The 16,455-nt window shown below is 36.2% G+C and overlaps 2 protein-coding genes across 2 annotated transcripts; both read right to left on the bottom strand.

Annotated features, from left to right (window-relative positions):
• Positions 1-1,305: 1,305 nt before the first annotated feature.
• On the bottom strand, positions 1,306-7,256 carry LOC100369476 (uncharacterized). The gene is made up of 6 exons (XM_085500871.1): positions 6,978-7,256; positions 5,799-5,943; positions 3,759-4,501; positions 2,765-2,918; positions 2,066-2,201; positions 1,306-1,729 (listed from the first exon to the last, which is right to left on the bottom strand). Exons 1-6 carry the CDS (start codon positions 7,031-7,033, stop codon positions 1,581-1,583), a joined length of 1,383 nt encoding a protein of 460 aa, XP_085356997.1. The 5' UTR covers positions 7,034-7,256; the 3' UTR covers positions 1,306-1,580.
• A 1,657-nt stretch (positions 7,257-8,913) lies between these two features.
• Positions 8,914-15,220, bottom strand: LOC144355128 (uncharacterized). Its single transcript, XM_078010539.2, has 6 exons — positions 15,203-15,220; positions 12,231-12,375; positions 10,547-11,307; positions 9,982-10,135; positions 9,373-9,508; positions 8,914-9,192 (listed from the first exon to the last, which is right to left on the bottom strand). The coding sequence occupies exons 2-6, from the start codon at positions 12,372-12,374 to the stop codon at positions 9,086-9,088; spliced, it is 1,302 nt and encodes a 433-aa protein (XP_077866665.2). The 5' UTR covers position 12,375; positions 15,203-15,220; the 3' UTR covers positions 8,914-9,085.
• Between the last annotated feature and the right edge of the window lie 1,235 nt (positions 15,221-16,455).

Genomic DNA, 16,455 nt, shown 5'->3' with positions numbered 1-16,455 from the left:
CATTCATCGAAGTGTGACCAATGAAACACGCAGGATTATTGTGTCATTTCACCAAAGACGTGAGAAAATTGCTCCCCTGTCGACGATAACATTCATGTGTTCCCCGATTGACTTGAAGGTTGACCAACGAGGAGCAACTTGCAAATGTGCACCGTGCACTGTGACAACTCATCATTTAGGCATGGAGGTAAACGGACTCTATTTATAACATAGAATCACAATAAGGCTGAACTCGGTTTACCTCCAAGGTTCCAGTCACTGGCCGCTACTCTGATGCGACTCTGTCTGGCACAGTATGATAATAAACACCGTTGAGGGCAGTACAGCCAACAAGGACGACAGCCAATGAGACCAGTCTTGAGCTGTAACAGCTTTTGACGTCACCGAGTATAATGTAGTTTGTTTCATTTGCATCGACTTTAATTACGACATTTTGTAAATATATAAGGTCAATTGTGATAAATTTGAAGGTACGGGCCTAAATGTTGGGATAAACGAGATATTGCAGAGTTAGGCAGTTAACTTTATCGGGTCAAAGTTTGAGGGCTATCAGTTTAATATGCCTTCGAATATATCCACTGATATGTTATTTTTCTCAAAGGTTGATTTAGTCATACAAGCTAGATGCAAAATAGAAAGTTGATCGGTTGAAGTGCCCATGGGAAAAAAGTGCAATTTTGTTAATTTTTGTTAACGCATCAGTAAAAGAGTACTTCCCGTGCGGCCAAATCACGTGACCATTCATCACGTGACAAACTCCTAAACTTTAACGTGCTTTACACACAGATGCTAAAAAAAAGCTTTCACGTCAGTGGTTCTGAAGAAGATGTTTACGCAAGTTTCTGATGATTTGACGTTTTTCAAACATAGCGAAAAAAGTCACTCGACCGAAAACATATAATACCATATACAATTCTGAAAGTCAGGTAAACCAAGTCACATTAGGGTCTATCATCATAGAAAATTGCAGACCGTTCCGTTCAGCGGTTTTCTCAAGACGGCTTGACGAAAAAACGGTGGAAAAAGAAGAAAATATAAATAAGAACAAAAGGCCTAAAATGGACCTGGACTTTAAAATCACATTAATTAGATCATGAAGGTAAAAGACAGATTAGATTAATCTCCAAGGCATGAAATAACGCACAAGTAAAGTCGTTGAGATATTTTCCGACACGAGTACATCACAGTTACATGTGAAAAACATGTTTTAATATGTGCATATCGGTGGAGTGCTTCTCGATAATCAGAATCCTCAATTGAAGTACTTTATTTCTACGATATGTCATGTTCTCAAGTCTGACTCTATTTTTTGTAAGTAAAATCTCTTTATTCTCATAAACAGTCATATACCACGTGACATCGAACGCAGACCAAGTTTTACAGTGTTATAAAACACATCGGGCCATCTGAAAAAAAACACTGCCCATTGAGCTGTATGGGACACCATGATGTCGGTAACAAATGAACTAATATAACCTTCTACAATAGGTGCCCACACATACAATAAAATACGAACACGACCACGGCAAACGTTGTGCCACTGCAAACAGATGTGCACGCGATATCGCGATAACCTGGGACTACTTGAGTACTTGAAACATGTTAATTAAATCTTGTGGGACACCCGGTAGTTCCTGCACGGCCACAGTTCTCATACGCCGGATTGTTCTGGTGTATTCAACGTAAAACGACCAATTGGACGTCCTTGAACTGATGAACAGAGGAACTCCTGTCGACACAACAAAATGTTCTATGTTAATTATCTGCTGAATGCGATTGTCTCGTGTTATCAACTCTTAAAATTATGTGTATGTTCACCGTTATAACGAACTATGTTGTGTTCATATATAGGATATCAAGCAGTGATTGTTCATTTCTGATCACAGCAATATATAATTTGACAGACATAATATTTTATTTTCAGTTACTATGTATGGAAATATAAATTGATCTAAATATTTACAAATAATAGAACAAGAAATTGGTCATTGGGGGGATTATCATTATATCCCATCCTCCCTGGTATAAGTTATAAGGATACTTTTATATGTTCGCTCGTACTTACGTTCAGCTATTTCTTGCTCTATTAACGATAAAACATAATTATCATTTCGATACTTGGCAGATTTAGGAACCATTTTAAATACATCATTCAGACCAAACACACTTAATGATTTATTTCGGAGATTGTTTGTGAGAACCTATTGAAATAATGACATAGGTGATATGTACTGGGTATTGAAAAGAAACAAAGATAAAAGCTGCCAAACATTTATTTATTATGTGCTTATTCATAAGCCGAGTGTGGTGGGCGTGGCAAGTCGGAAGCTTTGTGCACACTGTGATGTAAATGTTAATTGAAATGCGACTGAATACATCTGTACTGTGAGTCCGTGTGCACAAAGTAGCACTGTGAAATACTTTATTTTAGCTGGAATTAATTTTCGCTGAAAAGACTTTTCGGGTGTTTTGTATGGAATTTGTTTTCACTGATTTTTGGCGAGTTGAATGTGAAATATAGAGGGAAAAAAAGGTATATTCGCTGGAATTAATTTTCGCTGAATCGTTCCTTCAGCGAAAATTAATTCCAAGCGAAAATAAAGTATTCTACAGTATATTCTTCTTCCACTTATTACTACACTGACCTCCTCTATTAACATAGTACGTACTTCACCATGACAACATGATCAGTCTGTAATGTATTACGGACGTAAAACTGTTAGCCAACAATTTTATTAAAACGAATAATATGAAGCACACATACCTGTTTATATTCTATTGGAGCTGCAACATATATACACGATAAATTGTAAGACGCCAATAACTTTTTAATGGAAGTTACTATTCCATCGAGTGCATTATGTAAGGCCTTAAGTTCAGCCATGCGCCCTGGCTTGCAGTGATGTAAAGTTTTACACCTACAAAATAGTAAGAATACCAATAATTATCACATCACAGGCCAAGTTATACCGCCTTGACAAGAAAACATGCCGTTCATACCTTGGTCGTACTACGTCATCGCACTGCGAGCCAATGGAAGCCATGTGCGATTTCTTAAATGTTTTGTCCTCGTACAGAACGACCCAGAAGAGTAACTAAAGTCAAAAGGGTATATGTGTTTACCGAATAAACAGTACATATGATTGTGTTCACGATATAAATTTCCTGGTCACTAGATTGGGCAATTTTGTTTTGTTTTGTTTTTCCAATGCGTGAATCACCACCTCGCTAAGAACGTTTCGTTTTCACGTCAATTTGTCAAAAAAGACAACCTATTACCGTAATAGTTGGATTCCTCAAGGCGTGGTCTTAAAACGACAACATATACTGAGTTGTGAATATTATGTTAGCATTTGTACAAATGGTACCACACTCAGGAGCGGATACAGGATTTTGTTATGGGGGTCCCAAACTTTAAAATCGCCAGACACTTATTAACACAGAATAGTCAGACATCACGGACGAAAATGGTCTGAATCTAACCGTGCATAACGTGTTCAAAACTCATCGAAGAAACCAGTAACCTGGTCATACGGCATATACGTCAATCGTATTTGCACGTGCTCAACCATAAACCATATTCAACCAAGAACCATATTCGATAAGAATATATAATTATTGCAGCACAGTATATGTATTATTCAAAATATAATTGGGCTGCTTGGTTTATGCAAAACATTACACAGCGATATTTATCAGTGTGTTGGGGATTACTTCATTACATTAAGTCTGTAAATGTATATATTTATTTCACATACCTTTCACCACTTTTGTTTCGCCAATGTATCACAGCAAATTCCCCTTCACAAACTTTTGGAATGAATTCTTCTGCCATGCGACGTATGTACGGAGCGCGCACAAGGTGCTTATCCACCAATTCGTTTATTTCGTCGTTACACGGCAGATTTACGTCATCGGTTGCAAATAAAGCAAGGCACTTTTCATTTCGTGAACTGTAATAGTCGTTGCTGGCACTGTTCCCAAATGAGGTTATGATTGTATTCAGTTCTGTCGTGACACCCGGAATGCTGTTGAGTATACGTGTGGCAGCAAATGCCTGGAAAACAGCTTTCCATCCAATCAGTTGTTCATACCTTTGGAACATTACTTCCTTTGTTTCCATGGCGATTGTGGGCGGTATAAACACGTTATTTGCTTCTAAAGTATTTCCACAATGTGAGATGTAATCTGTTTCATCAGCAATTGGCAGCATTTCTCGTAACTTCTCCGAATCAAAAGTCGTATCAGCGTCGCGTGGCTTGTGGGTTTTATGGACGTTGAAGGGTCTTATGAAAAGGGTCCTCTGTTGAAATACGGCAAATTTCACGGCGATTCTCCATAGATTATACATGGTTGACGGTCCGGCAGATGGCACATTCCAGACAATTATAAGGTATCTATCTGTCGCAATAGACCTGTTGTTTGTTCGCAGAAAGTCGCAACTTTTAATTAGGTTCTCTACAGCATCATAGTTATTATACGACGATTTGCTGACATCAATCTGACATAAATACAAGCGAAAGAACGTATATTATAATTGTGTTCATCAGACAAGTTATCTAAAGACCATGTCTTATTTTAACCGTGGTAAACCTGCTAGGATTGACCTCTATGTCAATGTGTTTTGAAAGATCGGTGTTGTTTAATGTTAGTATTATCACATTCCCTCTCGAGAAACTGTGGTATTATGTTGAATTGTGTTAAATATATTTCCATTTGTAAAATTATTCCATTCATAAGCTAATTTAGATCACAACTTTTCCTATTAGCATTTGTACCTCGACTGGCGTAATCTCAAGTCGGATTGGCGTTTTCGTAGCCTACGTGTACTTAATTCGGGAACATCTTTGTATGCGTAGGCTGACGTAACCTCAAGTAAGGTTTGGAGCTTTTGGCTAATCATGCTGAAGTTATCGTAAATATGTTTATTTTTTTCTTAGCAATATTTATTTCAGTGTACAAATCTGTTTCGTGAGATTCTCTCCCTAATTATTATTAATTATATTATATATTAATTAGTGTTGCAGATATGGCAAGTCTATACTATGCAAAACGAATATTTGATGTCATTGTTGAAATTCCTCATTTCAGTACTATGGATAAATAAATATTTTTTTATTTTTGCATATTATTATGCTGTCTTAGAAAAAAAGGGATTATAAAAAAATGTTTCTGTGTATTTGGGCACCATTTTTGTTCCTGTGCATCTTATTTATGATTCTTCTATAAGTAATTTCATAGTCAAACAAATTTACTTAAAAATTGCAAATTTTGCTGTTATGAAATCAATCCAAGTAAAATTTGATGTAAATTTGAGGTACCGGTCGCTTTTAATATTGTGTTCTCGTCTCGTCGGATCAGGAGCCAATCAGAACTCGTGTTACACACCATAGTTGGTAGTCGATGAGACGTCGTTAGATGCGTGTACACTGGTAACCAGCGGCCAATAAGCAATCAGAGCTTCTACCAACATCAAATTTTAATGCCATGACAACAGTTATGGTTTTCAATTCACATTGTGATTCTTTTCGAATTCGGAATAGTCGGCGTCGAGGAAAAATGTTTTAAAATGTTATAATACGGCTTTCTTCGAGTAAACTTTAAACATCAGAGAATACAGTGATGTTGTTGTTTATTTATTTCAGTTTTTAACCAGTATTATCGTAGGGCACGGCCATTTTTAAATGTTAGCACTAAAAATGTATCAATGTAATGATTTGAAATAATTGCCACGATGTCTGGGCTATTTTGGTCATTGCCTGGATACTCAGTCGCTATGCATGCTAGTTTATACTCACTTGTTGATTTTGGACTGCACACTGAAATGGATCCTGGACTCCGAGCTGAATATTCATTGTAATGATATAGGTAACTATACTTGTTAAGGGTATACACAAATATAGACATCTCAACTGATTGGATGTTAAATCGCCGTGTGGCATTCTGAAATGGATAAAATATGATTCACGTGTACACAATATCATGTAATCATCAATCTATGTCAACACATATCCCAGCTTTCTTATTTACTTATTGCAATGCTGAACTCGATTGAACCGTAAACACAAGCCACTATGCGTTGGATAGGTCGCATATTATGTTTTAAAGTTTTTGCATTTTTTAAATATAATTGCACTGAAAGCCAAACGGCTTTTGAACCAACTGACTAACATTAATATTTAACTATATCAACCAGATTAATACAATGGTTAGCTAATATGTGACTACTGTGTTGTTTGGCATTTATAAGATAGATATACTAATCGTTTCAATTCATGTTCGTTTTGATTAGCAGTGTATTGGTCTTTAACTTGATACACACAAATTACACATTAAAACCTGTGAATAAGAAATGCATCTTTAGTATATTTAACATCGTTCTGTTTCAGGTCATTATCATGATAACAATGCTTATCGTCGTTTTAAATTCGACTTGTGCATGCCATTTTAAATTTACATGAATCCACGGTCAAATCAGGTTCAATTGAATATACTAATAATGGTATACATTTATTACAATACTAAATTTATATTCACTTAACAAAACACAATTCATACTGCTGTATTCCATATAATTACCTCGAGTGATTTATAAATCCAGTACAATATATCTGACACACATAGGTAACAGAAACTATCCGCCAGCATCGCATACCGTGACGTGGTGCTTTGATTACGGATCATAATATCACGTAAAAAAATGTTTGTTAATTTGAATAACATGTTTACATCACATGTGGCGCAAAATGTCTAAAATACTCTAAAGTAGAAAAGTACCGCACTTAGCCACATTTTGAGTCGCTGACATATACGCCGTTTAAGCGTAATTGCAATCGGGTCACCACCTGTCACCAGCCCCCGCAAAATTAGCAGAATAATACTATAACATCGGGGATATGATAACGAACCAGCATCGAAAATAGCGTAAAAGTGTATTTTATATCAAATTAACTACAAACACAATAAATGAACGGTACCTTTCCTGTTCTGTAAACCTGTAGTTATCATCACCATCAACAGCAGATTTAAACATTTATGTAAATGAAACAACTAGTATCGGGCTGGCACACCAGTAATCCGGTTCGTTTACATTCAATGATTTGACAAAATAGAGTGATATGACAATAATGGCGAATAGAGAGAAACGATGAGTCTCTTCTTGTTACGTGGGATTATAACCACCTAATGTTGAAATGAGAAATCATAATTTATGTAATTAACGATCGACCACACTGAAAAGCACTATACTCACTCTGGATACGTCCAACGTTATGCACATATCTTAAAATGTATGAGGTTATTCAGAGTTAGTTTAGCGTCAGCCGGCAGCAACGTATTCATAGTATGCAAATTTCACAACGAATAATAGTAATATATTATATACGCTCTCTTAATTTAGTTAATGCTGGTCAAATTAGTTTGTTTGTTGCATATTTTCACAATTATTACTAGAATATAGTTAATGTTGCCACCAATACTTCGCAAGGGTTTATTAATTGTATTCGTATAGTTCATATATGTATGGCATTGACCGATGACTTGCCTTCTGCAATTACAAGTCTAATATGCACCGTGTACTAGTTTACATTCTAAAAATGTCTGTTTGAAGTTTGTCAATTATCAATTGAATCAAACAAAAGGAATATTATTTCCCGACAGTTCAAGTGAACCAGCTGGAATTTATAGAGAGCATATTTACAACACTACTGTACTGTCTCCATGGATCATCGGCGCATTTCGGATATTTTTAGCCGAGCTACGCCCAAATCTGGAACTAAACACCAATAATCTGCTTCCTTCTAAACAGTTGTTTCTCATTTATTACCGTTAAAATATTGTTGTTGATTTACGTTTCCTGCCGTTTCATTCGTTTGTGTTTTGTGTGCGACTTGTTTGAGGTGACGTGTTTGCGTCATGTACAATGCGCCACTAAACGGCCCTTATATTGAAACCCACGTGAACTCGAAAAGTAATGTGGGATGGGGCAAGACAAGGGAATAGTACAGTAACTAAAGATTTGTTTTTCATACAAGGTATATAAGAACATCTTTATGGACTGCATACGGCTTTTGTTGCCCACGGTCACACGGCCTATGCACTCTCGCGAGCTCTGGCATCACTCGACTCGCAAGCTCTGGCATCGCTCGACCTCGGGTCGCAAATCTGTACCCAATCCATGAAGACTAAACTAATCTTAGTAGGAATTCTCTTTCTGACCACCGTCCATATCATCTATAGATACTAGCATATATATATATATCAGTAGTTTTAATGAAAATGAAGTACAATATTCGTAGTGAAATTGACACCTGTTGTTTAGTATGATGAATCCCCACGATTGGGTACAAGAGCATATAAGTTTAAAATACAAATTGTTATCCATAAGAAACATGAAACCATCAAAAGTGGCCATATAATTCATAGTGGGGTGGGAGAAGTAAGTTGGTGCTTATTTTTATTACTGTCTGGCCACCCAGTTTGCAATTCACCATGATCATTTACATATAAACAAAAGCTCCAGTCAATATCAGATTTGATTACTTGTTTCAAGCTGTGGCACTTGGAAATTAGTGTTGTGACATGTGGCAACTGTCTTAGGTAATAAGATCGCATAATTTTCAACTAGAAACAGGTAAACCAGTATACCTGTATGTATGAAGCCAGTGAATTTGATTCAAGCAAAGGAAACTGCATCTACGTATATAAATATAAATACACATGGACAGAGAATATTTTCTTGGAGCACTAAATGTGACAATTGCCCTACTATCTGTGCTGATTTGGTGGGTTAAATCCACCTTATATACGTAGCGCCCGACGAGGAGATGGGTAGGCAGTGAAGACAAATATTGACTGAAGCATTGCAAAGGACTGAATTGTTGTCAATAGCAACAAACATATCACCAGTCTGAGTGAAAGTAAAATAGTTTTATTTTAACATGTACAATGAAACATGTATTAGTTCAATATAAAGTATTGTTCCAAAATACAATAATAGATTTGCGAAATATTTATTTAACGCGCGTTGTAAATTTGATGATCCAGTGTGACACACTGTAACAATGGTCACCATATCATCTGATACTTATGCTAATTCTTCTATAGCCACAGTTTTCATTTTCCGAATTGTGCGAGTGTATTCAACATAAAACGACCAACTTGATTGTCTTGAACTGATGAAAAGAGGAATTCCTATGAAAATAAGATTATACATGATGATTCAGTGAAATATAGACGTCATTGGTGTGCTTTAGACATGAATCCATCGATTGATGTGACTAAGCGTCACTACGCCAAATTACAAATGTACATTATCGTGAACGTGCGGTGATTAGACTGTGCTATGAACTGACTGTCTCTTGATGTACTTACGTTCAGCTATTTCTTGTTCTATTAACGATATGATGTAATCGTCATCCTGGTATTTTGTAGACTCTGGGACCATTTCGAATATGTGCGTGAATGCAAATACTTGCAGAGTACCAAGTTTTAGTTGATCTGCGAATTTCTGAAACGATTTGAACAGTCATTATCAATCAGTGTGATCATACGTTAGGTCTTGGTATATGTGAGTATTAGCGCGAAGCATACTGATGCGATTTTGGGCGACATTTATATGAAAAAATAAATCAGAACATCGGGAGAATAACTTTTACATAAATTATGTAAATAAAGTGGGAAGTGAGTGGAAATGCCAGTAGCTTCGTGGGTCCCACCTGACGCGATCAATCCCACAATTTGATTTCACAAAGCAGATTGGTGTTGAAGAAAGGTTAAATATATAATCAGGGGTTCATGGCCACGAATTAAACTCGCATTCCTTATATGATGAAATATAATCGGACGAATTCACAAAACGTTGTGTTTGAAAAAACGTTTTGTATAGATAGTAATCCGCCGGATGTGATCTAAGAAGAATCTTATATAGACATCTCCCAATAAAAAGAGACGTATACTTGATTCGTTGTGAACGTAAAATACCTGTTTATATGACGGTGGCGCTGCTACATAAATACAATTTAACTTATTATTTCGTAAGGTGTGCTCAATCGTTTCAGATATATTATTGGCAGCGTTACACAGGTCTTCAACTTCTCTCTTCTTCCCCACAATGCAGTCTACGTCCCTGTGACACCTGCGCATTCAATAGAAGTGACGTCAGAGATGAAATGTGGTGGCATGTGTATTGCCTGGCAACGATTTGTAAAGTGCGCCCTCTGGCGGGATTATCACAGTGCTCCGATATTTTTATCTTAACAACTCAGTCGACAACTTACTGATGGAGGAGAGGGCATAGAAATATAAAAGTAATCTACAACGCCGAAAAAACAACAGTTATAAACCATGATGACTGCATGTCATTTAGATTTAGACCACTCCGTAACTTCCGTTGTGTGTTGATGCTATATATGTATATTGTAAATAATGAGCAACTAAACAACATATATTGCTTACACCTATACATATACGTCATTTGTAAATTACGTGTATGCTTTGTCGCTAGAGGGCCCGTATTACAGGTTTCAATGTAAACAAAATATTTCACCTTTCTCGGCTTTTAAGATGTAAATGTATCACAGCAAAATTCCCTCCACATACGATAGATATAAATCGCTCCGCTATTTGCCGAATATAAGGAGCGCGTACCAGGTACTGTTCCACTCTAGTATTGATCTTGTCGTTGCACGGTAGCACTAAATCATCAGTTGGAAACAGCGCAATACACTTTTCATTTTTAGAATTATGATAGTCGTTTGTGGCGCTATTCCCAAATGACGTAATGACTGTATCAAGTTCTGACGTAACTTCCGGTATGTTATTAAGAGCACTCCTGGCCGTGAACGCCTGAAATAAGACCTTCCACTCAGCCATATTCTGGTATAATTGGTAAATCGTTTCTTTGGAGTTCGCATCGATTGAAGGCGGTATAAACACGTTGTTGGCAGTCAGAGTATTTCCACAAAGTGAGATAAAGTCTTTTTCGCTCGCCACTGGTAGTATTTCCTTCAACTTTTCTAAATCAAATGTTGTATCCACGTTTCGTGGTTCTAACGTGTTGTAGTCTATAAAAGGTCTTATCACAAAGGTCCTATGTTGAAATACGGCAAATTTAACAGCAATTCTCCATAACGTGTGCATGGCTGATGGCTCTGCGTACGACACGTTCCACACCGGTATAATATATTTCTTATATGCCGATATGTTGTTTATTTGTAAAAAGTCGCAATTTTCAGAACGGGTTTCTGTTGTACCTGGAAGGTTATCACCCTCAGTGATGTCAGCCATGTAATCAGATACTTCTTGCTGCTGTAAAGAATAGTATAAACTATATGAATGAAAGTAATTTTTTTATTTGCTTTATTGTGTATTTTGCTATCTCCAAGGAATTTTGCTGTTTTTAATATTTTTAAGTAGGTTGGAGTCATGGTTCCATCCAGTAAATTGCCTGAAAATTATTATTATTATTATTATTATTATTATTATTATTATTATTATTATTATTATTATTATTATTGAAACAAAATCAATTCAATGTAGTTCCCATGTAGTATAATTGCTCAGCTCGATGCTCGAATAGTTGGTTTTGTAATTTAGACTTATATGCGAGGTTATGAATGAAAGTTAAGGGGACTTCTTTTGGAGGGTATGAATTGTTAGTTGAAGAGACTTTTATGCGAATCTATAAAATATAAGTCAATGGGACTTCTATGTGAGGTTATGAATGACACCTGAGGGGACTTCGATGTGAGGGTATGAGTTGAGAGGACTTTTATGCGAGGTTATGAAATGTAAGTTGGGGGAACCTCTCTCAGAGTTTATGAAATGTAAATTGAAGGGACTTCTATGCGAGTCTATCAAATATAAGTTGGGGGGACTGTTATGCGAGGTTATGAAATGCAAGTTGACAAACTTCCATGTGGGATTACGAAATGTAACATGGGGGCATTAACTTTTCGAGCGCCAATGTGTGTACCAATTTCACAAAATAAACCCTCACATTTTTTTAAATACATTCATCAAGACCTATATACAATATGAATTTATATCTAGTTTGGTGTAAAATTACTGGAACAATAATAGATTCGATTACTTGCGCAGTATTTCGTTAAGTTCGTAGAATAATGCCATCTCTTTGGTGAATTGGTTTAGAATATACATGATTGAGGATATATACCGGGTAGGTTTAATATCCTCCTCACACGAATGATGCGTGCCGTAATGACACTTACCTTATGGGATGGGATGGCGCAATGCATATGTTTGTAAACTCTTAGATTCGTATTTATCGCCATCATGTAGGTCAGTATACTTGCTAGAGGTATGCCAACAAATACAAACGTCACGTGATTGGGAGATGATCCACCGTAAAACATCCTATAAAAGAATAAAACCCGGGTAACACTTTATTTTTTCAAAATGGAATTATTTTGTCCATGTTTATTTCATTTATGCACGAAATGTGTGATAATGTAGTATTGTTATGATAATTCAGCAGGAAAACGTGTTATCGTGGGATATGCCTTCTGAAGTCAAGATAAAATAATGAGAGTAATGAAGTCAAACTATAAAGATAAATTAGATGTTCATGTTGACATTCTGTTGTGTATACTGTGACATGTGCCAATGATATATATTAAACATTCAAAACACGAACAATAACTATGATAGGTAATAAATATTGGTTTACTAACCTTATTCCAATGAAATTAAAACCTTTGTGGTTTCAAAAACACACGAATGTAGCTGCTGCTCTCTAACACTAACGATTGTGTCAAACATGGCGACTAAAATCATGTCCAGTGACAAACTACTATTAACTTAAGGGGTTCATCTACATAATATTATCTCACCGTCTAGCTGGTCCGCCCAGTGCCACTGTGGAGATAATATTATCTCACTGACTCGCTGGTCCGCCCAGTGGATATAATATCGACTCACTGGTCTACCCAGTGCCACTGGTGACTCACTGGCAAATAGTGTTATCTCTCTCTGACCCAGTCATTCCCACAGGCGCCTGTGGTCATTCCCATGAATATTGTTTGATAAAAAACGGTAAAAAATACTGTTCGTAAAGCCCACCGCTTGTCTTTTCACGCCATTCTCAAAATTTCGCCGTAGGTGGCGTCTTGTTTTTGGCTTCAGAAGGCATATCCCACGATAACACGTTTTCCTGCTGTATTATCATAACAATACTACATTATCACACATTTCGTGCATAAATGAAATAAACATGGACAAAATAATTCCATTTTGAAAAAATAAAGTGTTGGGTACGTTCTGAAATATCACGCCCATTCAGATACATATTCACAAAATAAGTATTACAATGAAAAGCATTTAAGTACAATTTCATTTTATCCAATTTATCAGGGCAGCTTAATATTACAAAGAGATGTACACATATATTTCATTAATATGTTTACGGTTTTATACAATACTGCTTGCTAGAATTATATTAATAGGCAAATATTCCTATGAGTTTCAAATAAAGCGACACTGTGGATACGATACGGCATCTACGATTTCTAATTGAACATGTGTGCACGCGAAAATGCTTTTCACCAAAGTCCATCAGGCATTTCTGGCAAGTTGACTTCAAATTTAGTAATCATGTCGGCAATGTCTCCTCATATTTCCGTGGTTGCATGAAGGTAAACTGATGGCAATCGTTTCCTGTATTGTGTTTATGACATTTCTAAATTACAGTGTACGGGAAATGATGGTAAGGATTACCGACATTATTATCGTGCTGTTTTTAGTCTGTACAGTTTTATTTGATTTGATTTCGGCAGTGGTAATCATTGAGTTCTGTCCCCCACTATTTAAAATGGGACACTTATTTTCTTTTTGATCAGCAACATTCGAAGGACTCTAAGATCAAAACTTGTATTTACTATAGTTTATTATTCTTATATGTAACATATTCCACGCTGTACATACACTGACCAGGAAGCTAAATCTTCATATTCGGCACTATCACTACATTGCCACCGTGAAACACATCTCTCTATTCAACCGACCATTCCCTCAAAATCGCAAACCGATACTCTGATCTGTCAAACTACCGATGATGCCTTTTTGCAATGTGCAAAATATTGGAAAATTGGATCGAACCAACACTCAACAGTAAATTGTAACTTCTTTCATCGATTGATATAATTGAATTAAATATAAAATAGTTGATACCCTGAAAGGGTAATCATTATAATCTGGCGCCGAACGATCCCTTGGTAATAGTGCATCCATTTCAGGAGGCTGTCATTGGAACACATCTCACTAAGCCCAGATGAAAATATATGGTCACCACACTTTTTTGCGCTAAACACCGGTTAAACATTCATGAAAATGGTGATGTTAGAGATGTACAACTGGTTGGTATGGTAAAAGGTTCTCTCTATATCTAAAAATGTGTTTGATTACATTGAACAGGTGGTATATAGTTATAATATGGATAATAACGAATTATTAGAATATTATAATTATTATTGATTTTTATGAAATTATTCAATAAATGCTCATGTTTGTATAATATTCTGTAATTGTAATAGAAACACGAAATGTTGATGTCATGTGCAAAAAATAATAATTATGGTACATTTTTAAAACTAGAAATTATGATAAGTTGTTTGCCTTTATATATTAAGTTGAATAGCCGCATGGGTTCTTATAATATATATCATTTATGTTTCATTTCCACATGTATACGGGGAGTTATGAAGTCAAAGCCAGTATAACATAGATGAAACAACACGTGACGTGTGTATTCCTACAGCGGATGCAACCATAGACTCACTCGTGGGTTTATAATACATTCTAACATAATTCGATGGCACGATCCACACGGTAATGTCAGGCTAGGTTGTTATGTTCACTGATTGGAATTATAAAATATGGGGTATATAAATAGCCATAATGATATATGTCAGAGCCAAAAAAATGTCTGTGTGTCTGAGCGTGTAACCAAGCAAATGTACGAGCCCTCTATGTGCCCTTACAGGTCATTCGTTCTTTTGATAAATATTTTGATAGTGAATAAAAAACGCTTTTTGAGCATACGCGAATCGAAATTCGGGTGACCTGAAAACATGACACAGCGCTGCGTTAATTGCAATAAAAGCCTGGCAGAACACTTCCATTGTTTTTCAACAAAAAATGTACTTATATATTTTGCCTACAAATAATCAAACTAAATGAACCATACCTTTTTACTGCAGAACCCGAGCCTATGAAATCAGAAAGAGCATTTGAAATAATGTCATATTAACATACCCCAAGCTGTTGTACCTAATCCACATAGTCTCCATGCCAACAGTCATCTCTATTGTTTGTATGAATGATTAACATGCATCATATGCTATATGGAGTGGTATGAACTGTCATGAGAAAAGCTCCCGTAAATGTTTGAGCTAAATTCGATTGGATATGGTTGGCGTTAAATTATTAAATAATAATGGAGTTCAAATTTCATTCATTTTTGGGCCTCATTCATTCATTCATTCATTCATTCATTCATTCATTCATTCATTCATTCATTCATTCATTCATTCATTCATTCACGACTTTGGTAGAATGAGTAAGGGTAAAAGAGCCTGGCCTGATTCCCCTCTATGAACACCGTAACAATCATGACGCTCATCCACTCAAAAGAAAGAAGCTTTTGTCTGAAAAACATTAAAAACATTTCCAGTCAAGATGGACGAAAGACTCTTTGAGATACACCTAGCAACTCATTTCAAAATTTGTATGTCGGATTTAGAAGGTGATAAACAGTTGCTCACTAGTGTTCAGAATATTCCAGCTGATGATAATGTTATTCTAAACATGGTTGAGGTGAACGATGCATACTTGGTAATTTTGATGAGGTATCAGGAACAGAATTCTGCGACAACAAACTATCACAAATAGTTGAAAGATCCATGACAGACTGGTTCTTAATGTCCAATTTGTAAAATCATTCTGCAAAAATGAGTCTGATTAATCTTGTCCTCCCACTTAGCAAAGCAATGTAACTTCGTTACTACATTCCTGTTGCTATCAGACTCATTGCTGAACAAACTCACATGTGGTTGCCCAACTGTGTAAGACCCCACCTAGAGATTATACAACGTAAATACTGGTCTGATGTTGACTCTCATTATCTCTGTTGTGCCATAGTTGGATTAGAGAGGAAAATATTCATAACACTTGATCCGCATTTTCACCAATGTACACTCATTGTATAGCATCGATTAGTAATACCAAACTGGATCTTCCAGGGAGGTGTTCTGCATATTACCTTAGCTGCTTTGCATGCTCTTGGTAAAACAATTGATGGACGTGGCATTGAAACATATTGCAATAGCAGTGGCATATACCTCTGCAGCCATTCATGGGATTTATGGTGGCAAAGCATTCACACGAGGTGTGGAGTAGCATATCTCAACCAGTCTGGCAATAATGATGATGTAGTTTGGT

The sequence above is a fragment of the Saccoglossus kowalevskii genome, chromosome 6, assembly GCF_978046115.1.
Source record: "Saccoglossus kowalevskii chromosome 6, keSacKowa6.1, whole genome shotgun sequence".
In the NCBI taxonomy this organism is placed as follows: Eukaryota; Metazoa; Hemichordata; class Enteropneusta; family Harrimaniidae; genus Saccoglossus; species Saccoglossus kowalevskii.
This window is presented reverse-complemented; position numbering and strand designations above follow the sequence as displayed.

Bases quoted from the DNA above. Each gene is read 5' to 3' on its own strand.
- LOC144355128 (XM_078010539.2), bottom strand. From the start codon at position 12,374: ATGTTTTACGGTGGATCATCTCCCAATCACGTGACGTTTGTATTTGTT. The intron at 11,308-12,230 runs GTAAGTGTCATT...TATTCTTTACAG, and splicing joins GCGCCATCCCATCCCATAAG to CAGCAAGAAGTATCTGATTA. The intron at 9,193-9,372 runs GTAAGTACATCA...TTATTTTCATAG, and splicing joins AGAACAAGAAATAGCTGAAC to GAATTCCTCTTTTCATCAGT.
- LOC100369476 (XM_085500871.1), bottom strand. From the start codon at position 7,033: ATGTTTAAATCTGCTGTTGATGGTGATGATAACTACAGGTTTACAGAA. The intron at 4,502-5,798 runs GTGAGTATAAAC...TATTTATGTCAG, and splicing joins GTGCAGTCCAAAATCAACAA to ATTGATGTCAGCAAATCGTC. The intron at 2,919-3,758 runs GTATGTGAAATA...ACTATTTTGTAG, and splicing joins CGAAACAAAAGTGGTGAAAG to GTGTAAAACTTTACATCACT.